Source organism: Takifugu rubripes, chromosome 16, assembly GCF_901000725.2.
Source record: "Takifugu rubripes chromosome 16, fTakRub1.2, whole genome shotgun sequence".
NCBI lineage: Eukaryota > Metazoa > Chordata > Actinopteri > Tetraodontiformes > Tetraodontidae > Takifugu > Takifugu rubripes.
The window spans coordinates 4,355,461-4,379,446 of NC_042300.1; the positions used below are offsets into that span (position 1 = coordinate 4,355,461).

Here is a 23,986-nt window from a genome sequence, read left to right on the forward strand (position 1 = left end):
ACCCTTAGGTCCTCCTCAAGCTTCAGATAAAATCTCAATCAATCTATCTGAGGTACAAAAAGATTTTTCCTTTATTTCTTTTCGTTTCAATCAATTACCCAATTTTTTGGCAACAACTATGGTAACATCCCCCAGAAGTCACTTCAAACAAAGAGAGAGAGAGAGAGAGACGAACAGAACACAGAATCGACTCACGCACACACAGGCGCCACACACACATACAATCTGTCCATGCAGATTTATCCTATTTAAGCATGCCCCGGCGCCGCTGCCGTAAACCACAGTTTGTTTCTCGCGACTGTCCGCACTAAATTTACCACCCTGAAAAGTGGGCCCCTGACCGTAAAAGAGTGTCTTCAAACGCACTCGTCAGCCACGTCAGAGAGGACACCCCCGACCCGGAGATAACCCCAGTTTTCCAATCACTCAAGAGAGAGAGACCGGCCTGTGTGCTCCGAAAGGAAACACAGGACTTAGGGCAAATGGTCCTGAACCCGCGGCTTTTTAACACTTTAACATCATTTCCTGGCCGTAACCCGACACATTCCTAGTGTCCACACGCTCAGTTGCCAATCCTGTACATAACACAGTGTACAGACCGAATAAAATAAATTCAGAATCAGCTGTCCTTTTTAGCTGAAGTGAGCCGTGTAATAAACCTCATGGCCTGTCTCTCCTCCAGAGCCACTACTTCAATCTTTCACAAAACACAAAACAAAAGGTCAAATTGAACAATTTAGAAGAAGTATTCCCCAACATCAACACAAAAATGTACATCCACACTAATTATCTTTACGGTGTGTCTAAATTACTCCCCAAAAGCTTAATTGAACCAACTATCACCCCAATATGTGAAAAATGTTCACTTTACTTGCCGGCTTGGAGCGGGAGTTGGTCCGAGGAGGCAGATGGAGAAGACGACAGCCACAACCGATCCTGTTCGTGACGCCAAATTTGTTGTGAATCTTCTCCTGGTGGTTGCCGAGATGTGTTGATGAGGAAGGAAACTTCGCAGACACCGACTTGATTATTAAAGATGTTTATTGGAGAGAACAGTCAGGCATCAATCGAACACTGCAGTTTGTCCGAGGGAGGTCTCGAGGTCCCGATGGTGAAGAACTCCGGGGTGTCTACCTCGATACCTCCTTCTTATACAGTCGAGTAAACACATTCTTTACTGATGACCTCACGCTGTACAATATGGCCAACCCAATGGTATAGCGTTCAGTTATTACCAAAAAAGGTAATACTTGAAGATGCTTCATGATATACATCCTCCTAGTGAGAGGTACCAGGGGCCCACAGGCTCCAGTGTTGTCTTTTAGCAGCTCCTATTACCTAAAGGAAGAAGACACCGGACACACATGTGGAGGATGTCCTGATATTGTGCTTAGGTTGGCAGATAAACACATTACGGCCTTGCAGACGTAAAGCCTGCATAGAACGGGTCAGATACTACAGTTCCATCCTCAATCCAATGGCCAGACTGAAAGAGTGAACCAACAGATGGAAACAGCCCTTCAGTGTACTGTGTCCCAGAACCCATCTTCCTGGTCCCAGCAGCTGTTGTGGGTGGAATATGCTCACAACACTTTGACAAGCTCTGCCACAGGCCTGTCTCCTTTCCAGTGTGCCTATGGGTATCAGCCACCCCTCTCCCCAGCCCTGGAGAAGGAGGCCTCTTGCCCGTCACTTCAAGCCTTCCTCCATCGCTGTCGTCGGACCTGGGCCCGAGCTAGAGCCTCCCTCCTGAAGACTGCTGGCCGCTACTCCTCTGCTGCCAACCGTCGTCGTTCCCAAGCTCCAGAATATCAGGTGGGCCAGAAGGTCTGGCTCTCCACCCGGGACCTTCCACTGCGGGTGGAGTCCAACAAGCTGGCTCCCAAGTTCATCGGACCGTTCCCCATCGAAAGAATAATCAATCCTGTGGCAGTCAGGCTCAAGCTTCCCCGGTCCATGAGGGTTCACCCAACCTTCCATGTGTCCAGGGTCAAGCCTGTCCGAGAGAGCCCTCTGGTGCCTGCTGCTCCTCCACCGCCTCCTCCTCGCTTCGTCGATGGGGGACTCACCTATGCTGTGTGCCACATCATCCGCTCCCGTGTTCGTGGCAGAGGCCTTCAGTATCTCGTCGACTGGGAGGGTTATGGCCCAGAAGAAAGGTCTTGAGTTCCTGCTCGTCACATTTTGGACCGACAGCTCCTCCGTGACTTTCATCGGCAGCATCCAGATCAGCCCTCTCACGACATGATTGGGGGCTTCCCTCATCGAGGGGTGCGTGCTGTCGGCCCTACTGCTGCTCCTGAGCCAGAGGAGGATTCCTGGTCGCAGACGGGAGATCTGCAGGTGACCTTGTCCTCCTCTCAGGAATGACCTTCCAGCGTTTACCTGCCTGTTTTCCCGGAATCGACCCTGCCTGTGTACGACCTGCCTGTTCTGCCTGACCCCCGGTAAATCAACCCTGTCTTCTGTTTTGACTACGAGCTCAGCCAGTCTCCCTCTGGATTGTTTGCCTGATTCTGCCTGCCTCCCGGTTACTGACTTTTTGCCTGCCTCAACCAAGTCCACTGCCCCGCCCTCGAACTGTTCTTTGTTTGCCAGATTGCAGTTAATAAACCTGTTAACTGATCATCAGTTCATTGCCTGTTTTGTACTGCACTTGGGTCCATACCATACCCGTCACAACATGAAGACATCAAAGTCAAGATGGATTAAAGAATCTTGAAAGACAAAGGTATAGTCAAAGCTTCCCTGCTCAATATACTAACAATAAACAACTGTGCAACATTGGCTGTGAGCTGTCGTACAGAGCAGAAATGGGCATCTCTTCACGTAAACGCAAATGTGAGGAATCGTCAAAATCAGGTGACTACACCATCAGAGAAGCCAAATCCATGTTTTTCATGCTGGTCTGATTCATTTGAACAAAAGTTTAAAGCAAACTGGTTTTACCTCACAATCAGAGAACAGCACCAGTCCAACCACCAGCAGAGGGGAGGACGGTAGGCCGGTGTGCAAAAAGAGGAAGGTCAGCTCTGAGTGCAGGGGAACGGTTTGCAGCAAACCCACTCCTCGAGTGGGACCGAAGGAGGTGTCAAACCGGGGAAGAAAAAGAAAGGCCCAGTCAGACCCAGAAGCACCCAGGAAGAGACAGAAGCCTGAACCAGTGACGGTTCCCCACAATGTGTTCTCTTTTCCTGAGCTGCGGCCATCAATCACAGCAAAGCCCAAGCATATCTTGGAGCCAATCAGCAGAGGTGAGGTTATTGTGGAGGGTGTATGTGTGTGTGTGTGTGTTTGTGTGCACTACAGCTGTAGTAAATCTGTATTTGCAGAAGAATATGAGAAACACTACATCGAAGTTTCACAGCTGGGAGAAGGAGGTTTTGGAACGGTGTATTGCGGTTATCAAAGGGACGGCTTTTTTCCAGTAAGTATTTTTATTTGAATCACACCAAGCACACATACACATATAATCATCACTGATCTCCTTGACACATGATTTTTTCTTGCAGGTGGCAATCAAGCACATCGATAAAGACTTGGTCAAGTACCAGCCAGTGGTAAGGCTAACTTTGAGCCTGCCATCAGCTGTTGAGCTTAGTGTGGAGCTCTTCCTTTTTCATTGATGACCAGCAGTAAACCAGCAGCAAGCATGTTGTGTTCCTCTCTTCAGGTAATAAACGGTGAGCAACGCTGCGTCCCAATGGAGATGGTACTGATGGCGATGACACCAGGGGACTCTGTAGGGGGAAATGCAGTCGTATCCCCATTAGCATGGACTGACCTTGATTATGAAGTCCTACTGATCATGGAGAGGCCAGAGAACTGCATGAACCTGTTCGACTACAACAATGGCCAAATAGACGAACGCCTGGCTAAGGTAATAATGCTGGCTATCGTGTTAGGGTGGACCGCCTCCCACCGCTGCAGAGCTCAGTCTGATAATATCTTTGGATGTTCTTTAACTCTTCTTTCTATCCATCAGGAATTCATGAGGCAGCTGGTGGAAGCTGCAATTCAAATCCATAAGGCAGGCGAATTCCACGGCGATCTCAAACCAGAAAACATTCTAATCCAATTCTATGATGCTTGGCGCATTCCTCGAGTGCGCGTCATTGACTTTGGTTGTGGCTGGTTTGTGATGCCGGGATATCGCGGCTATGTCGGTTCGGCTGAACTCATGCTGACGTCTGATTTGGAGCTTTTCAGTGGACACTTTAATTCAAAACCTTTTTCTTTTCCCACAGGAACCTATTGCTTTAGGCCTCCAGAGTTTAACCACCAGGAAAGCTATGAAGCTGGCCCGACCACCGTCTGGCAACTCGGCTGCATCCTCCTCCAACTACTCAGTTTATAACAGGGATGCAGCACTGTGAACATTTCCTCATGTACACCATAATGGAGTTGAAAGTGTCTGAAGGTAAAGAGATTCTACTGATTCTTTTCTTTATTAATATTTTGCAATTTTCTTGCTAATGGTCACTTTTTTCTCTGTCTACCCTCCTCAGACTGTAAGACGTTTTTGAAGAGCTGTTTGCTAGTCAACCCGGATCAGCATCTTACCCTGGGACAGATGTGGTGCCACCCGTAGTTCCATTGTCTGATGTCCCTCTATTTTACTTTAATTTTCAGGAAATGTGAACCTCATAATGATATGTAACCATTTATCACTTGAAGAGAATTGTCTTTATTTTATTAGCATGTGTTGTACCATATGTTTCTGTTTTCTGTTATGGTCCGGTTTAGAAGTTAGGAATGGTAGAATGTTTAGGAAGTGGAATAAAGATAAGCAGTCAGTTGACCCTTCTTTGACATGAATACTGCTTAGACAGTTGGAGCCAGGCAGACAGGAAATGGTAGACCCCCATCGTAAAACGTGACAGCAGAGTTTACTGGTGATTGATAAGTTCCTCAGCAGGAATGAACTCTGACCTGGCCATCGGGGAAGAGAATGGAGAAGAAGGACCGTACCAACACCAAAGGAGGCTGGAAGAAGAAGATGAGGTCACCCAAGAACAAGGACTGGATTGGACTGAATTAGCATCAATAATTTACATATGTCTTTCTATAAAAGACTGGGTCAAGGGATAGTTAGGTTGTCAGACTTCATGCTCTGACAATTGACTTTGTTGTTTGCCCAGGGTTCTGTAATATTTGTATCTTGAATTCATTCTATTGTAAATACATTTTGAAATTGGCATTTGTTTACTTGAAGTCTTCATTTAACGCGGATTGGCAGTGACACATGAGAGGTATTGCAATCTAACACACTACTGTCTAAATAAACACTCTATTTTCCTACATCTCACAATACCTGAGAAAATGACTGGTGTCTGGTCTCTGCTTTGTTTCTAGGTAACTATTTTAATTATAAACCCAGCCCAGATGGGCCAACATGGGGACCATGTGGTGGGCTTGGGGCTGGGTGAATGCTTTTAGAGGTTACCGTATTTTCACGACTATGAGCCGCACCTAAATCACTGAGATTTTCTCAAAAATCGACGGTGCGCCTTATAATATGGAGCGCCTTGTATGTTGACTGAGTTCCAAAATCTGGTGTGCGCCTTTGGTGGGTGCACTACGGTAAACGCTCTCTAAACGCCAATCGATTAGCGGCACACCTACGTGTAAGGATCCCCTAAAATGGCGCCGATCAAGCGAGACGCATATGAATGAGGCTTACTTTAAACTGCAGGCCATCGAATATGCGGCTGAAAATGGCAATCGAGCAATCTTAGTGTTTTTGCTTTATGAGGATGCGGCATCTCTCCATACGTGCAAGGACAACTGTTGCGCAGCGGCTGTCCGCGGATTACCAGGAGAGGGTGGCCATCTTCCCTAACCCTAACCAGGAGAGGGTGGCCATCTTCCCTAACCCTAACCAGGAGAGGGTGGCCATCTTCCCTAACCCTAGCCAGGAGAGGGTGGCCATCTTCCTCACCTACTGCCGCGACAAGATAACCGTGCCCAGCCACATCACCAACATGGATGAGATCCCTCTGACTTTTAACATCCCTTTGACCCACAAAGTGGAGAAAACAAGACCGGCACGGTGGCGATACGCACAACGGGGCACGAGAAGTCGTCGTTCACCGTGGTTCTCGGCTGCCACGGAAACGGACAGAGCACTGGATGACGGAAGGCCAACACTCCTTCTCAAAGACAATGAGGCAGGGGCGGGCAAGTTATGCCACCATATGCGGGTGGATTGTAGACGCATTGGACTATGATACCGTCTTCATGTATTGGAAGAGCTTTCACAAAATCAACGCTGAACCGGAACCGGTCGGTGAGTCCGATTCAGATGATTAAGAAGAGGAATTCTGGATGTTGGACATTGAAATAGTGCAGCTGTTTAATTTAGATACAGAAGATGAAAACTTTGATGGTTTTGTGGCGGAAGAATGAATATTTTCTTCAATAAATGTGTCGAAACTCACTGTTTTACTTCCGTTGTCATTTTTTACTGTATGTTCCAGCATGTGCCTAATAATACGGTGTGCCTTATGTATGTTTTAAATACAGAAATAGCACCCATAACTGAGACTGTGCCTTTAAATACAGTGCGACTTATGGTCGTGAAAATACGGTACTCAATAAATGTTACCCATGTTTTGGTGTCGAACTGCTGAAAAAAAGTCTGAGGCTCTGATCCAAAAGAAACCCAGGTGGCCTTGACACACATTTATTTAGTGTAACTTTTAATAACATGTCTCAGACCTGAACCTGTACCATTATTGATTCTAAACATTGAGGGAAAAAAAGCAGGCTTTTCCAACTCTATGTTGTTAATTCAGGTACCAGAGGAGCATTTGTCAGGACCAGAGTTTAGTGTCTCCTGTACAGGTTTTTGTCCCTGTCTTCATCACGTCATGTTTTATTTTGAACTCTGGTGGGTGTCATCCGCATCTTCCTGACAAGTCTTCCTCCTGTGTAATTGGGTAACGTCTCTGTTCCGTCTCCCTCCACCTCCTCTTTATAAGCCGTTTCTTCGCCCTTCCGTCTCAGATAGACCGCTCTGCTCTCAGAATGCTGGTCTACTTGTGGTCCCTAGAGTCTCTAGGGGTAGAATGGGGGGCCGTGCATTTAGCAACCAGTACGCTCCCTGCTATGGAACCTCTCCTCTCCTCTCCTCTCCTCTCCTCTCCTCTCCTCTCCTCTCCTCTCCTCTCCTCTCCTCTCCTCTCCTCTCCTCTCCTCACCAAGTAGACAAGTGATGTTATTTCTTGTGTAGTTTTTCTGCCCCCCCCCCCCCCTTCTGTATTCATCTAAAGAATTACATGTGAAGTTTGAGTGGTAAGAAGCTCCACCATCAGAGTTTCAGCATTTAATCCTCACAATCTTGCAAAAGGGCTATATTTTGTACCCAGCGAGTTCAGAACTGAAGAAGCCTTCTGGATAGAAGGTGAAACGTCTTCAAAAGAGAAGAAAAACACTCCAGTTGACACAGAAAACTCCCTTGAATAGACACGCAAAACACAACGATGGCTAGGATCAAAGCATATAGACTTTGTTCGGAGTCAAAACATTAAAGAAATACCAAAGCCATTTCGAAAGACATACATGAAGACATCAAAGTCAAGAAGGATTAAAGAATCTTGAAAGTCAAAGGTATAGTCAAAGCTTCCCTGCTCAATATACTAACAACTAACAACTGTGCAACATTGGCTGCTGAGCTGTCGTACAGAGCAGAAATGGGCATCTCTTCATGTAAACGCAAATGTGAGGAATCCTCAAAATCAGGTGACTACACCATCAGAGAAGCCAAATCCATGTTTTACATGCTGATCTGATTCATTTGTACAAAAGTTTAAAGCAGACTGAGCCACCCTCAGGGTTACTAGCACAACTTCAGACAAGAGTTCTGGCCTTCTTCTGGGACGGCATGCATTGGGTCCAGCAGGGGGTGTTGTACTTGCCTAGAGACAAGGGAGGACAGGGCCTCATCCACCTGGCCAGCAGGACCGCCGCTTTTAGAATACAGTTTGTACAGAGGTTTTTAACAGGGCCGGTGGACCTAATGTGGAGAGATGTGGCCAGATGTGTCTTCAGACGGGTGAGTAACTTGGGGCTGGATGATGCTTTGTTTTTGACTGACTTTAAATTTGCAAAAGTAAATGGGCTACCTCCATTTTATCAAAGTGTTGTTATGGCATGGGCCCTTTTTAAAGTTTTAAAAGAACCAGCTCTGACTCTCTGTATTGGCTGCTAAGGGAACCCACGGTGCACGGAGCCAGGCTGGACGTCTCGGCCGAAGCCGCGCCGAGGCTGGCGGCTGCACTGTGGCGGACCCGGACCTTACTCCTCCAGCACATAGTGGCCATGGCAGGGTCAGACCTAACGGGCGCGGAGGCAGTGGGTTCCCTGTTGGGCATCCGCTCTACCCAGGCAGCCGAGGGGGTGCTTTGGCTATGGAGGAACAAACTCAGCACGAGAGAGAGGCGCATCCTTGTGGACTACGGCCAGGGGACCGAACCCGACAGTGAGGACCCCTTCCCGGAGATCAGGCTGGCCGCCCATCTCGTGAATCTAGACGGTCCTCTCCTCAGACTAGCAAAGACCTTCTCCCTGGTAGCAGTCGATAAGAAGACCCTATACAACGACTGCGTGAAGGTACTAAACAGGAGAGGACTGTCGAACAGGAGCACCAGCGTGTGGGCTGATCGACTGGGAGGGGATGGAGCCCGCCCCTGCTGGAGGGTCCTTTACAAGCCGCCCCTGAAGAAGAGGACCGGGGACCTCCAGTGGAGGATCCTACATGGGGCTGTTGCCCTGAACGCTCTCCTCTCCAGAATGAACACTGCTGTGTCGGACCAGTGCCCGTTTTGCTCCGGGCGAGAGACTGTGTTCCACGCGTACAGTGAGTGTGAGAGGCTCACTGTACTTTTTAATGTCATGAAGGGTGTTTTTAATGGTTTTAATGAAACATTTTTGATTAGAACTATTTTTGGTGCAGGATACAACAAAGCTGCTCGCAACAAGTGGCAACTCCTGAATTTTATTTGTGGTGAGGCAAAAATGGCAATTTACATCTCCAGGAAAAACAAAATTTCAAAAACTGGAGATAGTGAGGCCACCTCTGTATGGCGCTGCAATGTCCGGTGTTGGCTGAGGTTGGAATTTGGTTTTTATAAAATGATAAACGACCTCGGCCAATTCCGCGATATATGGTGTCACAGAAATGTTTTATGCACTGCTACGGAGGACCATTTGCACTTTGCACACCCCCTGGTGGGATAAATTGTATTGTATTGTTTTCTTAATATTTATCTATTTATTATTGTGGTTGTTGGTATTATTATAACTATTATTATAGTTATTTTTATTACTATTATTGTTCTGTGTTTTTTCTAATCAAGGCGTTCTGTGGCCCCTCCACCAAGTAGACAAGTGATGTTATTTCACATGTAGTTTTTCTGCTGCTCCCCCCTCCTCTATTCCTCTAAGTGCAACTAATTTGAAAGTAAATATTTATACTTTGCGGATGATGCATCAGATCTGTGGAGGGATTCAGTCAAATTAATTGGGTCCAAACCCCAAGTCAAGCATTGTGCTCGTCTCTGGGTGGATACCAGATTAGGTGCTCGATAACGCCTGTTAATTAATTGCCAATGTATCTTATGTTGATATTTTTCTGGATGTGTGTGTTGTGGTTTAAAGTCCAGCCTACAAAGTAAACTGCTTCCCTGTAAAATTTGCCAGTAACTAATAACATTAATCAGCTTCATCTGATTCACATGAGCCCCCAGGATAAAACAGATTGAGTCATCATCAGTGAAAGGTTGCATAGTTCAAACAGAAGGTCCACACGGGCCACAGAAACATCAGGACTGGTTATTTGCATCGTAAAATATTTAATGCATTTAATATTCTTCCCATGCAGCTAAAAAGCATTGATCAACACACTCTGAATGTACAATATGTTACAGAGGATATGATCCCAACTGTAAGCCGCAGTTGATTAACATCACAGGCTCAGTGAGAAACTTGATGAAATCATTAACTTCATGGACAAATTTAAAAAAACAAAACCCACAGACTCAAAGAACGAACCATGCATTTAAATATGGACGATTTTATGAAGAGACTGTGTGTCACAGTGCGCAGATTACAAGTTATGAGAGGACACGTGTAACTTTAGGGATGTAATAAAAAACAACCCAAGATGGGGCAGGTGTGATTAAAACCATTTCAACAACGGAGGGTGTTGAGGTCACAAGGTGATGAAAGATGTATAACTGCCATTACACCAATTAAAAACCCACCAGGAAACATTACTGCCCTCCACCGGCCCATCTCCTGACATCATAATAGGCAAATTTAGAAGGTATAAAGACAAAGGTTTTAGACACTAGCAGACTTTTTAAAATTTAAGTTTATGAATATAAATAAATGATACATTATACAGCTGAGTGTTTATTTCTGTCAGTACATATTAAAAATGTTTATCCTGGAAGAGGTAATGATTTGATTTTTTAAAGCTGCTATGATCCAGAAATAAAGCTGTACAAATCTGTTTTTTTCTTTCTGGTTGTACTGCAGATTTGGTTCCTCCAACAGCAGGAAACACTGAAGACAGTGTGTGCTACCGGCAATGTACATCACAAAAGCATTAAACATGTATGCTAATGTTCTTGACTAGTTCACAAACCAGCTTTGTAATTAGATACTCTATGCAGGTTTGGTTTTACTGCCCCCCAGTGGCCAGAAACAGTCACTACAGTTTTAAAACTAAGATGAACGTGGGTAAAAACTAAACCTCACCTAACTTTAACTCCATTAATGTAGTAGAAGTGTTGAATATAAATGCCCGTGACTGAGAATACAGTGTTGCCATCAAACATGGGTAAGTGGGAGGGGGGTTCAATCCACCGACGTGCCCCCTCTTTCGAGTCCGTTCTAAAGTTCTTGGTCTCTCTCTACTTGGATTCTCCCTCGGCGTCGAGGAGCGCGGACCGGATGCCCAGTTTCTTTAACTCCTCCACCAAATCGCCGTTCTGGTGCATCTGGAGCAGGATGTCGCAGCCCCCCACGAACTCACCATCCAAGTAGACCTGTGGGATCGTGGGCCAGTTGGAGAACTCCTTGACTCCTGTGGAAGAGAAAAGTGATGACAAGAGTCAGATGACAAATTCTAACAAAGACTTCAGGATAATCTTCATCTTTTCTTCAGGATAATCTTTTCATCCGTCCCTTTGTGAGGTTGTGAAACGGGACTTTTCTAATTCACGTCACCTCCTGGTTGTTGATCAACCGATTCCCTGTTGTAGAAAAGGGGGACTTTATTCCCAATAATTTAAAACCTTGGGTGGATTTTAAAACAATGAGGCTGTTTTCTGGCTGTTTCCTTAATATGACGCCAGATCACATCACACGAATATTCCGTTTCTGCATTTGTGGCGTCATGGTTTCAGTTTAAAACAACTAAAGAACCACAGAAGTTTCTGACGCCACAAACTAGTATGGAAGAAAAGCTGTTATCCGCTCCAAAAACAGAACCCGTGAAAGACACCGATAAAACCGCACCCCCCAGCTGCACAGAGGTGATAAAAGCCTTCCGAAACTCCTTCATCGTTCCGGACACCATCGCCATGTTCAACAGTGGTTGAAAAGTTCTAGGGGATCTGGAACGTTCACTTGTTGCTGCCGAGTCATGGTGACATCGAGTCGCGGTACCGACCTTGTCTCAGGTCCTGGTCTTCCAGCACGTTGTAGGCAGCGTAGTCGTCCACCCCGTGCATGCGTAGAATCTGAACCACAGCGTTACTGAAGCCGCACATGGGCTGAGCCGGCGTCCCCTTAATGAACACAACGACTTTGTCCTTCTTCACCATCTCACCAAGGTCTTTCTGGAGGTTCGCCGCCGAGCACAGGAGCCGGGCCGAGGCGACCCACGAGCGTCCGCCGGCTGGACGCAGTTGGTTAACCGCCAACCCCGACCGCAGACACCGCGCAGTTGACCTAAATAGACAATTCATGGTTTCGGCGAAGTTGTGCCTGAAAATAATTGGAAGTTACTAAGGAACTGATCTCAACCAGCTAGTTCGGTGAAGTCAATCGTCAGTACTAACGCTCTTTAGGAGGGGCGGGACTTAAATGTAGATTGGCCAGCTGTGTCAAGACGTGTCCTGGTATTGGTCAAAAGCACACGTCGATCATAATTACTCAACGAAGCACACAGCCGAGTCAATAAATATTAAGATTGAAAACAACATAAACACTTAAACAGTCAAAAATCGTGTTTGAATACGAGGTAATAAAATGTTAAAATACGTCTTTTGTCAGATATGTCTACCGGAAATATTCAATAACTTCCGGGGTAAGGTGCTCAAACCGGAAGAAGACGGGGAATGTTTGAAAGATGGCGGCGGACGCGCAGAAAAATAACAAGCAGAAAAAAACTGGAGGAAAAGAGGCGCAGCCTCTGATTATCGCGAAAAGCCCTGCTGAAGAACAACGGCTAAAGTTGGAGCGGTTGATGAGAAACCCGGACAAGCTTGCTCCTATCCCGGACAGACCAAAGGAATGGAATCCCCGGGCTCCACCGGAGTTTGTACGGGATGTGATGGGCTCCAGCGCCGGTGCGGGCAGCGGGGAGTTCCATGTGTACCGTCACCTCAGACGGAGAGAGTACCAGAGGCAAGACTTCCTGGACAAGATGTCAGATAAGCAAAACGCCGACCAGAATTACCTGGATAAGGTGGAGCAGAACAAAAAGGCAGCCGAGGAGAGAACCGCGAAGCGGCGAAGGAAACGAGACAAGTTAAAACTGAAAAAGCTGATGGCGAAAAAGGCGAAGACGGAATCCGGGAAAGAAGACCAGACGGACTCCAGTTCGGACAGTAACGAAGATAAGGAGCGTGAGGAGGAAGAGGAGGAGAGAGAGGATGATGCCGAAGCTCCAAGCTTCATCATGGGCAAGAAATGAGTCCATCTGCGGGGGGGTGGACACGCCGACAGGACTCGATCTCGGTGCTTTGTCGTCAGGTGACATGGACACTCGGATGGAGCTCTCTGGCTGTGCAGGGACATGCGTCAGATTTTTCATTATTCTGTCCATCTGTGAAATGGGTGGGGGGGGGGGGGGGGGGGGGGGGGGGGGTTATTTTAACCATTTTAACCATTCAATGGAACATTTGAATAAAACAGACTTTTCAACAGAAATGGCGCTAAACCTCCTTTTTGCATCTTTGTTTCTGATGTTTTGCAGCCTTGTAAACCTGCTCCTGGCTAAGATTATTGCTTGTGGGCACAACAAGGTTGCAGAAAGCATCCCAAAGGATGAAAAGGCGTGACTTCCAGAGGTCTGGGAATTCCACGTGCGATGTTCTTTGAACAAACACCTGCTTTCCACGGTGGCGATGGGCTTGTTCTGTAGCCATCGCATTTCTTGAGGCAGGTAGAAAAAAACAGCATGATATTGTTTGAAGCGGGGAGAGCTGTTCCCGTCAGACACTGTCCGCTGTCACAGCAACGTGGGATCTCCATCGGAGCAGCTTGATGATTCCAGATGAGGAACACCACTGCAGCGCTACTGGTCCATAAATGTAAAGTTTAATAAAAGTTGCCATGTTATTATGGTTTAAATATGGGGGGGAAAGAGGTGATAAGTGCTGATGCTTCGATCACTGACTGATGAGACTGATTCAGTTTTGTATTGGATGGTTTTCCAACCTGTTACCATCACATCTTTGTCCCTGGTGATGAAAGGATCCCATTCCCTGTGACTACAGGGAACAACAGAACCTCAAATAATGCACCTCAGTGTTTAAGATCACTATTATTGATGCAGAATAATCACATTTCTCATTAAAGTGAAGCATTTTGTTCAAAGCAAAGGGAGCATGTTTGAGTATTTAGGAGTTTTCAATCAATTTTGGTCCATGTTTTCTGTCTAAAAGTAGATTAAATTGCTATAAATCTGACTTGTGGAGTCCTACTTGTCCTGTTTCTGCGTGGGTGACTCTGGGATTATGCACTTTACATCAATAAAGTGTTAAACTTTTGGAAAGCCTTTGCAACCTCGGCGTGAACGTTTTGCCAAAAACCAAACTTTTGATGAATAAATCCCCCATTAGCCACTTTCTCCAGCCGTTTAAAGCGTTTGGAATGAACAGCTTGCTCTCCAGACTGTTGTATCAAAGTGAATCCCCCAGCGTCAGAAAGATTTATTGCCTCTCCAGGAGAAGTATCCCGCCTGCAGCCTTGCGCAATGACTGACTTGCTGCGACTGCTCCCACAGACAGATTTAAACCCCAGTCTGCCAATAAGACTTGAGCCGAGCCGTCACTGGGAGTGGAGGCCAGGGGGGAGGGCTCGGCGTGTCGGGGCAAGACACGCCGTCTGGGTTTGTCTTACTTTTTATTCTGGAGTAAAAACTCAGAGTGGATCAAATAACTTCAAGTGTGTGCTTCTCAGAAGTGGTTCTTAAAGGAGAACGTGATGTTAACAGAATGGAGGATGAGGCCAAAGTTGATTCCCAGAGGGGAGCGGACGGAGGGAGGAAGAATGATGAGGAGCCACGGACTGCAGGTAGTGTGGAATGAGTGTTACTGCTCCCTTTAAATCAGGACCTACTTAAACAAGCCAACGCAGCAGGGCGACACTGTCCTCCATTACTGGAATTTATTCTGTTTCACGGATGTTTCTGAAATGGTGGCACCCGATTAGGCAATCACATCATTTCATCCCCAACTCCAACATCAGGCTTGGCAAAAGCATGAATAAATCATCACTGAAGAGAAATAAATCACGACGGCGTTTCATCTGTTCCCCTCCTGACATGTGCTGCTTTGCTGATGAGGCTCTGCGGACCTCTGCTGTGATTTGTTCTCTTCCCCAGACGAACGGGCGGCCGTGCAGGCGAGAACCTTCACCAGGTGGATCAATCTGGTTCTGCAGAGGGTAACACATAACTCCAGACTGCGGCACTCTTCTTTAACTGAAGCCAGTGAATTAATTTCACACTTTGTGGCTCCCAGAACGATCCTCCAGCCGCTGTGCGTGACCTGTTCAAAGACATCCGGGATGGAAGAATCCTGATGGCTTTGCTGGAACGGCTCTCTGGGAGCCAACTGGTGAGAGGCAATTTGCCTTTGAGCTGCCAGCTCTTCAGCTTCAAACACATTCAAGCCTTTGATTTAAACAGAAAAATGGTTCCGCGGCTTACACCAAACCGGTTAGCGTTAGCTTAGCTCAGAAAACTTCCACCTTCACACACCTTCAAAGGTGAGAACATTTTGTTGACCTCACAACTGACTCTCAAGATGATTTTGCACCTCGAGTAGCTCGTTAGCGCACATTCTAACAATCTGCATCGAAAGCGTCTAAACGAGCTGGTAAATTATCGAAGAAAAGTTCGATTAGAGCGCTCTGGGGCTCAAACGGACCCCATTGATCACATTGCTGAGTCGATATCTGCTTCCTGCCCTGTGGCCGGTCTGAGTATCTGTCTGATTACCGGTTTTATGCCGATGACATTAGTGTTTGGCACTAGTGGAGGAAGATCAGAACTAGAATAATCTATAGTTTCACATTAAATAAATGAACAAACAAATCCTTTAAGCTCTACAGGTTCAGGTCTCCTCCTCAGCGCATCTTCAGACTGAAGAACGTCTCTAAGGTCCTGGCGTTCCTGGACGGTAAACAGGTGATAAACTGGTCGAAACGTTGTGACAGTGTGATACACCGATACGCAGAGCTACTTTTCTTGACTGAACCTTCGCTCTCTGTTGTCCTTCAGGTGGACCTGCTCAGCATCAGCGCCTCTGGTGTTGTCGATGGCGACCCTTCTGTTGTTCTCAGTCTGCTCTGGAGCATCATCCTTCATTTCCAGGCAGGATTCTCCCATCATGCATCACTCCAGCTCTGCCGCATCTGCCGGACTGAGATCAGTCTGCTCTGTTTTGCTTTAATCCAGGTAAAGCAGGTGGTTGGAGGCCTTCAGGAGCCTTCCTCCAGCCCCCCTCTGTGCTCCACCGAGCGCCCTACACAGACTGGTGAATCTGGTGCTGACACCCTGCCAAGCAAAGGCAGGCAGGCTGCCAGAGAGTCAGAGCATCATGGGAAAACCGTCCACGCTCTGCTGCAGCGGGTCCAAAGATGCACGTCAGAGTGAGTCTGGAAAAGATCCTAAAACGAGGCCACCCGTCAGGTTGAAACGAGTCTGATCTGCTGACGTGTCGCAGGTTTGGGGTGGAAGTTGACGACTTTGGGAAGAGCTGGAGCAGCGGCCTGGCGTTCCTGGCTCTGATTAAATCTATAAACCCGGCTTTGGTTGACCTGAGGGAGAGCTTATTGAGAGAGCCAAGAGAAAACATCCAGCAAGCTTTCACGTTAGCAAGCTGCAGTCTGGGCATAGCGCCCCTGCTGGAGCCCGACGGTACGACAGTAGCAAAGACAGGGCTGTCGATGTGACTCTGAACAACTTTATTCTTCCCACAGATGTGTTAAGCACATTTATAGATGAGCCGTCCATCATCACTTATGTGTCCACGTTCTTCCAACATTGTTCCACCACAGATGAGGTGAATATTTATTTTCTTTTTTTTTAGCTTTGGCTTTTCAAAATAACTGCCATCTGTCCCTCAACAACACGTTAATATTCACACGTTCCATTAGCATTCAGATCCGACTGAGTGCTGAAGGTCCAGTTTGAGTATCACAAAATATGGGAAAAATGTTCTGAAACTATTTTCATTTTGCAGGATTGTTCAGGATGTTCTGAAGATACCGAAGCAAACTTTGGATCTTTGGGGACCGGGTTTGGAGGGAACCTCGCCATTGATCCAGAAGCTCAAGCTTTGCTGAAATGTTCAGAAAAGAGCTGCGAGCAGCAACTGTGGAAAAAATGGAGTCGTAGAGCGTCAGCCAGAGGGAATTCTGAAGAACCTGTGGGCGACGGTGCATCCGGCAGTAAGAAGGGCAGGTATCCGAATCCACCCAGTCCGCTGAACGCCAACATAGCCAGCCAGGAGATCCAGTCGTGGATGAAAACCTCAGATCGGTCACAACACAGAATGTACGAAAGCCACTTTTCTCTGAGCTCAGAGGAAGGCGTCTACAGCCTGTCTGTGGTGGATTCAGAGGAGGAGGAGGAGGCCTGGAGCCCCATCCTGGGCCTGAACAGAGGGGTTTTTCAGCCTTGCTCTCGGCTAAAAACAGAGAAAACGCTCCTGAAACGAGGACAAACAGGAGAAAAGCTCACAGCTGAATCATGGGTGGATAGAACGTCTGCTTGGAATGAAAGGAGCAGCGGAGAGATGGTAAACAATGAGCCGGAGGGAGACATCAGAAAGACAGAAGCGTGTGAAGATGAAAGCTTTGTCAGAGGACAGATGAGCGATGGAGGCGCTTGTATAGACAAGGAAGGAAATCCAAGATCTACGGTGTCCCGGTATCATAAAACCCAGGCTCTGGGAGGTGGAGCAACAGAAATAAATCATTCTGAAGCTGCTGGCTGCAAGAAAGAGCAAAAAGGACAAACAGAAAGGAGCCTGTTTGAAAAACGTGGAAAGGTGAGGGAACAAACAAAGTCAGGTGGAGGAGAGGAAGAGGAAGAGGAGGAGGAGGAAGAGGAGGAGGGAGCAGCTACTGTTAGCAGAGGACAACACTGGCAGGAACGCGACACCAGTACCAGAGGCTGTTCTGGGATCTGTCAGACATTCAGGTGAATCAGAGGGGAAAATGCCAACCGTCGCTAGCTGCTGCAGTTAGCAGCTAAAGCTAACGGCTCCAGCAGGGTTACAGTAGTTTACAGCTTCATGAAATTATGGATATATAAAGGAGGAATTTAACGTCAAGGTGTTGTGTTTTATCTGCTTTTTTAACAGACAGGGAGGATTCCCTCCTGAAACCTCCAACGCTGCTGGCCTTACTCCACCAGAGACTGAAGTGCTTTTGCTCCTGTGGATCCTGACCTACTGTTGCTTCATCCTTTATCACATGATCTCCTGAGTTCACCCTTAGAGGGCCATATGATGCTCGTCTTTACTTCAATTTTCAAACAATAAAGATGTGTCTGCTGGATGATTCATTTAGCCTCATTGGAAGTTGCCAATTGCAGCGGATAAACTCGGCCACACGGGGGCGCTGCTGTACCTCCGCAGTGGCAGCCACGCGTGTCAACCTCTCCACTGCAATTTTTTTTGTTGGCTCCCAGATGACCTGCTGGGTAATTACCAGCGGCATTGACTGGTGAAAGTATTTAATGAGCGCTGACATTTCCGAGAGGCTCCGCCTGGCGTTCGGGCTCTTTTTACGCTACAGTTAAACGTTCCCATCGGAGGCGGTGGAGTGTCCAGCGGAAGTCTCCGCACAGCGAAGTTGCATAAGTGTTCAAACTCCGTGTTTGCCAAGATATGTCCACCAAAGACACACACTCACCGCTGCAGAACACTGAACGGTGTTTACTTGGACTCTTGGGTCAGTAGTTCAGCCCAGGAGATCAATATGCTTTCAACAGCGCTGACACCCCCGCACACATCTAGTGTCCACTTCCCCAAAGCTAAAGTTTGGGTTTATCTTTTATGAGCTCAATCTGAAACAGGCTGGGGAGGGAGGTAACAATGTCTTTGAGGTGCAGCTTTTCATGTCTGACCGCGCTGACTCTGCAAATGCTGTGCGTGGCACACGGAACCTTTGGACCCAGGGCTGAGAAAGAATTCGCCGGGCCGCTGCCGCAAGAAGCCCATCAGCATCTCAACACTTCGGCCCTAAACACTCTTTTGGCCTTTGAACCTTACCATGGCTTGGCCAGCAGAGTGTCCACTGAGCCTGAGGCCCAGCAGCGCAACATCCTGTTTTCACCACTGGGCCTGGCCTCAGCTGTGGTTCTGCTCTCCCGGGTGTCCCGCTCCGAGAGCAGGAGCCAGGCCCTGGAGCTGCTGGGCCTGGCGGCCAATTCCACGGAGCGGAGCGTGGAGGACGCCGTATCATCTCTGACTGATCTGTTGCACAACCTGACTCTCCCTGAGGGGAGGGGTGGAGGTGGGGGCCGGGGGGCCGGTTCAGAGGCTGGAGCTGGAACCACAGCAGGGGATGGAGATGGAGGCTCAGATGCTGGAGGCAGAGCTGATGCTGCCGAGGCTGGGACTCACGCCGGGAGTCAGCTGAAGGTGTGGAGCGGCCTACACGCAGGCGGAAATCAGTCCGACTATCAGAGTTTTCTGTCCGAGGGATGGTCGGGCTTCAACTACACCTTTGATACGTTGCAGAAAGACTTGGAGTCATCCGATGAACTCGAACTTAACAATTACGCATACTTCAAAGGTAGTTCCTTCTTGAATCGGGGGATGGGGGCTGCAGCTTGTTGAGATGATGAAAAAGCCCCACAGTCAGTGGAGCAGAAGGAGAGTCGTTAGATCAGACCCTCATCTGTTCCCTCAAACCTGGAGAAATGTCTGGGTTGCAGTGCACGTGTGAACATTGCTGTGTGTCAACACTCTCTCTCTCCTCTCTGACCTCTTTCCTTCTACCACTGACACCAACCAGGGCGGCTTCCGTTTGAGCGGCGCCACACGGTGCCACGCAGTTTCCAGCTGAACGCCACGGCGAGCCTGGAGGTGGCCATGATGTTCAGGGACGACTCCTCAGACGTGATGATGCTCTATGACACCAACTGCTCGGCCACGGTGGTGCAGCTCGCCCAGTCGGAACGCCTCGCTTGGCTGCTCCTGCTGCCCAAAGCCGAGCTGCAGACCCTGGAGGGCTGCCTCTCCAGCAGACGCATGAGCTTCTGGCTCAGCAACCTGAAGCCGGGGTAGGTGGGCAGTTGTGTGCACCAGCAAATTATTACTCAGTTGAATTGAGGGAATGAGCTTCTGAATGAAGCCTGAGGGGGAAACTGTTGACACGCCGGGGGCTCTGTTCACAGGCGGGCAGAAATCCTTTTCCCCAAGTTCCAGCTGAGGAGAAGCTACAATGTGAAGAACCTCCTGAAGAACTCCGGGGCATCATCGCTCTTCTCAGACGCGCCAGACTTCTCGGGGTTATCAGAGAAGGAGACGCTGAGGCTCGTCAAGGTTCAGAGAGAAGCAGAACATCCAACTGTTGCTTTCTCCTCATCTTTGATCTTGCTTTATTGTCTTTGATGGACACGCAGGCTTCTCAGGAGGTGATGCTGGAGGTGGAAGAGGCCAAGTTGGAGGAAGGGGGGGGTTACGATGTCCCGCTGGACTTCTCCGTCCCTCCACGGATCACCTTTAACCGACCCTTCGTACTGCTAACGTACGACCATGTGACGGGGCTGGTGCTGCTGATGGGCAGAATCTCTGACCCTGCAGATGTCTGAAGACGCCGCGCTCCTTTTTGTTTGTCATGTTAAACTGCACCCATTTTATTATATGGCTGGTTTGGTTTGTTTATTTTACCTCCAATTATGATGAGAATTGTTTGCATCATGAAAAAGAAGCAAGATGACTGTTGGCCTTTTCTTTGTTCTCCTCTAAACATAAAACACTTTTCTTCCACTACTAAGTGTCTTTCTCTCACTTGTTGCTACAACCATTAATGACGACATAACGATGCATTTTATATATCGGCTAAACGGTCCAGGAGTAAAACAGTGATAAAAAAATATGGCCTAATGAAGCAAAGGAGTAAAACTACAATGAAGAAAGTTTAAGCAAGCAAATTTTCTTCATTATATTCTAATATGTAGCATGTTGTGCAGGTTGTGTGTGTTTACTGAGGGATTAGTGGTACCAGCAGGCTAGAGGGCAGGTAAACAGATGTTAGCCACAAAGCTAACATGTGACTGACAGTGTTAAAATGAAGAATCATTCTGCACAGTTCAACAAGACCGACTGTGACTGTAATTGGTGCTATTGAGCCGTAGATCTGTCTGTCGGTATCTTTTACGTGGCTCCTTCTGCCAGTCGTGTGTTTCTGCCCCATATTTAGAATTATTATTGCACCTTTTCTCTTGATATTTGCTCCTTTTAAGGGTTCTTATTTCCAGGATTTTTCCACTTATCTTTTCCTTTGACTTGATCAGTCAGTCGAGTCTCTGTTACATCAGTCTCTTTGGTTATCAGGGGATGCGGGGGGGCGGATCGGTTTAATGTTTGACCCAGCTGTCATCTGATCTCCTCCACGCTCCCACATAAAAACGGGACATTCCTGTCAAACGGTCTGCCTGCAGCGAAGGAGACTCTAAAGGTAAGAAGAGAACCATATCCTATAGCTTCAGATCTTCTCTCCAACTTTAACTAAAGCGCCAACATCTGAGCTTAAACATGAGCTTTAGAGCTAAATGAGCTTCTGTTTTCCTGCACAGGCTGTGAAGATGCGCGATATCATTGCTAGTTGCATGTTAGCAGCACTGCTGCTGGCCGTAGCCTCAGCCGACCACCACCAACACCACAACCACAACCACCAGCACGGCCCCAAAGGTCATGATGGAGAAGACATCTGCCACCTACTTTCCAATGGAAACGCCGACTTTGGCTTCGCCCTCTACAAACAACTGAATGCTAAATCTGATGCTGGAAAGAACATCTTCTTCTCACCGCTGGGCATCTCCTCCGCCCTCTCTGTGCTGACCAAAGGGGCTCGTGGTGACACCCGCAGCCAGCTGTTCTCCACCCTGGGCTACGGCGCCTTTAACCAGTCTCAGGTCGATGAGGCCTACATGCATCTCTTCCACATGTTTAAGCACAACAGGGGAAACCAGGAGCTGCGTCTGGGCAACGCCGCCGCAGTCGACAAGACCTTCAACCCTCTGAAGGCCTACATGACTGATATCAAGGACTACTACTCTGCCGAGGTCCTCGACGTCGACTTTAAGAATCCTGCCGAGGCCGCCGCAGAGATCAACAAATACATTGCCCTTAACACAGGAGACATGATCAAAGACCAGGTGAAGGACCTGGACCCTGATACCGCCATGGTGCTGATCAACTACATCTTCTTCAAAGGTAGGAGACACACAGTCGCCTGATGATGAAGTTTTTGATCTCTCACTAATGTTGTGTCTTTATCCCTTGTCCATCCTGCTAGGAGAGTGGGAGAGACCCTTTAACAGCAACCTGACACAGAAGATGGACTTCAACGTGGACGAGTCCACCAAGGTTCAGGTCGACATGATGAGGAGGACAGGTCGCTTTGACTACTACAGCGACTTTGACAACCACAGCTCCATCATCATGCTGCCTTACAAGGGCAACACCTCCATGATGATCATCCTGCCCAATGAAGGCAAGATGAAGCATGTGGAGAACTCCATCTCCAAGGAACAAATCCTTCACTGGTTCAACTCACTCTTCAGGATGTGAGCTGGTTCTCTTTTCGGTCCCAAAAACCTGTTTGATCAAGAGTCAAATCAAAGATGGAGTCACACTATTCTTCTATCCGCAGGTCTGTGGAACTGATGCTGCCCAAGTTCTCCATCAGTGCTGATGCTTCACTGAACGAGGTGCTTCAAGAAATGGGCGTGACCAATGTTTTCTCAGATGCCGCTGACCTCTCTGGAATATCTCAGGAGCCCAAACTCAAAGTCTCCAAGGTAGGCAAGGTTCCACAGCTCTGGTGCACATCACATCCAGCATCCCAAAGGTTAGGGTGGAATTTTAACTCCACACTTCCTGGTTCCTCCGCAGGTGTCCCACCGCGCTGTGCTGGATGTGGATGAGAAAGGAACCACGGCCGCAGCCAGCACCACCATCGAGATCATGCCCATGAGCATGCCCGGAACCATGAAGGTGGATAGGCCATTCTTGGTCCTGATCCTGGAGCGCTCCACCAGAAGCATCTTGTTCATGGGCAAGATCAACAACCCCACAGCCCAGTAGAGATTCCAGGAAGCCCGAAGTCCTGATACCCCGCGGACTGGACGAGTATCGGAGATACTCGGCATCGCTACGTTAACCACAGCGCATTAATCCTCCTGCAGCCCATCAGAGCGACGGTTTTATTACCGTCTGTCATCTGGACCCTGATGAGCAAATGACCATCAAAGACATCTGTGACCGTTGGATGATAGATCGACTGACACACTCACGTGTGTTCATGTGCTCTTACTGTCAACTAAAGGAAATAAAGACTGTTTTTCAACACCTGTTTGTAGATCTCATCCTACACCACCACATATTTGAGTGTAAAGTGTTTCACATTAACATGAGTCCATGGCTTTGGTCACGTGTCATCACAATAACATTTCATTTCATTTATAAATGTAAAAAAATAAAAACGATTTGCTTAAATGCAACCCCCCCCCCCCCCCCCCCCCCCCCCAACACGCAACGATGAGGTTTTAGCTCAGATTTAAGTGATTTCTTCCAGATTTATTCAGGGAAAAAGAAGTTAAAGCTTACTCAACTAACAGAGATTAAGAGAAAATGAGGTTAAGTTGATGCTCAACCCTCAATAACCTCGTATTGATCCTCAATATAGTTTCATAGAATCGAGAACAGCTGACACAGATGTGTACTTTACTGACGTTGCCCGTGGCAACAAGGATTAATATGGCTGTCAGTCACACACGTTTAAGCTAATTTAGACCTAGTTTGATTTAAAATCAACGATGTTCTCCATCAGCTCATGTTCACCTTCGCGCCACAGAAAGTTTGTTCTGATTAGATTATTAGATTAGATCAGTTTTGTTCTGTTGAAAAAGGTTTTCAGTCTGTTTCGGTCCCAAAAGATTCAAACCAAAATCCCTTTTGACAGTTTCCCCCTCTCAGAAGTTAAACGAAGCGGCTGCTGGAGTAAAGATGAACCGAAAAAGCCTCTTTTAAAATTGCCCTACGAGAGCGACGATTAGGATGAAGGACGTGAAGGCTGACAAAGGGAGCGCCCGCCTCCTTTAGTCCTGTTGTGGACAGACTGAGGGAAGATGAGCAACCTTGAGACCAGTAGAGGCAACCAAACTGCTAAGTGGCAGACTCACTCGATCAACATCACAATCTCCTGTTTGGTGGCGTCGCCGCCGGCGATAAGAGCGGACCGGAGCCGTGTAACCTGGTGGCCATCACCCCCACACGAGTCC

The 23,986-nt window shown here is 47.7% G+C and overlaps 5 protein-coding genes, 2 long non-coding RNA genes and 1 other non-coding gene across 8 annotated transcripts; 7 read left to right on the forward strand and 1 right to left on the reverse strand.

Annotated features, from left to right (window-relative positions):
* Nucleotides 1-2,699: 2,699 nt before the first annotated feature.
* Nucleotides 2,700-3,429, forward strand: LOC115252996 (uncharacterized). Its single transcript, XR_003891310.1, has 3 exons — nt 2,700-2,862; nt 2,961-3,254; nt 3,333-3,429. It is a non-coding gene; the product is annotated as an uncharacterized lncRNA (long non-coding RNA).
* A 1-nt stretch (nt 3,430) lies between these two features.
* LOC115252995 (uncharacterized) lies at nt 3,431-4,108 on the forward strand. Its single transcript, XR_003891309.1, has 3 exons — nt 3,431-3,560; nt 3,674-3,880; nt 3,986-4,108. It is a non-coding gene; the product is annotated as an uncharacterized lncRNA (long non-coding RNA).
* A 5,726-nt stretch (nt 4,109-9,834) lies between these two features.
* Nucleotides 9,835-12,090, reverse strand: glrx5 (glutaredoxin 5 homolog (S. cerevisiae)). The gene is made up of 2 exons (XM_003971461.3): nt 11,681-12,090; nt 9,835-11,092 (listed from the first exon to the last, which is right to left on the reverse strand). The coding sequence occupies exons 1-2, from the start codon at nt 11,976-11,978 to the stop codon at nt 10,920-10,922; spliced, it is 471 nt and encodes a 156-aa protein (XP_003971510.1). The 5' UTR covers nt 11,979-12,090; the 3' UTR covers nt 9,835-10,919.
* A 224-nt stretch (nt 12,091-12,314) lies between these two features.
* prkrip1 (PRKR interacting protein 1) lies at nt 12,315-13,925 on the forward strand. The gene has a single exon (XM_003971482.3). It carries the CDS (start codon nt 12,362-12,364, stop codon nt 12,926-12,928), a length of 567 nt encoding a protein of 188 aa, XP_003971531.1. The 5' UTR covers nt 12,315-12,361; the 3' UTR covers nt 12,929-13,925.
* LOC115253112 (small Cajal body-specific RNA 13) lies at nt 13,202-13,473 on the forward strand. Its single transcript, XR_003891421.1, has one exon.
* A 347-nt stretch (nt 13,926-14,272) lies between the features above and the next one.
* clmnb (calmin b) lies at nt 14,273-18,030 on the forward strand. The gene is made up of 10 exons (XM_011611857.2): nt 14,273-14,532; nt 14,843-14,904; nt 14,982-15,077; nt 15,566-15,649; nt 15,743-15,835; nt 15,920-16,113; nt 16,188-16,381; nt 16,444-16,526; nt 16,707-17,668; nt 17,832-18,030. The coding sequence occupies exons 1-10, from the start codon at nt 14,454-14,456 to the stop codon at nt 17,953-17,955; spliced, it is 1,971 nt and encodes a 656-aa protein (XP_011610159.2). The 5' UTR covers nt 14,273-14,453; the 3' UTR covers nt 17,956-18,030.
* Nucleotides 18,031-18,482: 452 nt separating this feature from the next.
* LOC105417541 (alpha-1-antiproteinase-like) lies at nt 18,483-20,471 on the forward strand. Its single transcript, XM_011611887.2, has 4 exons — nt 18,483-19,269; nt 19,492-19,759; nt 19,874-20,021; nt 20,102-20,471. Exons 1-4 carry the CDS (start codon nt 18,567-18,569, stop codon nt 20,288-20,290), a joined length of 1,308 nt encoding a protein of 435 aa, XP_011610189.1. The 5' UTR covers nt 18,483-18,566; the 3' UTR covers nt 20,291-20,471.
* A 532-nt stretch (nt 20,472-21,003) lies between these two features.
* Nucleotides 21,004-23,054, forward strand: LOC101073758 (alpha-1-antitrypsin homolog). The gene is made up of 5 exons (XM_011611856.2): nt 21,004-21,159; nt 21,278-21,917; nt 22,000-22,270; nt 22,357-22,504; nt 22,599-23,054. Exons 2-5 carry the CDS (start codon nt 21,287-21,289, stop codon nt 22,788-22,790), a joined length of 1,242 nt encoding a protein of 413 aa, XP_011610158.1. The 5' UTR covers nt 21,004-21,159; nt 21,278-21,286; the 3' UTR covers nt 22,791-23,054.
* Nucleotides 23,055-23,986: the final 932 nt, after the last annotated feature.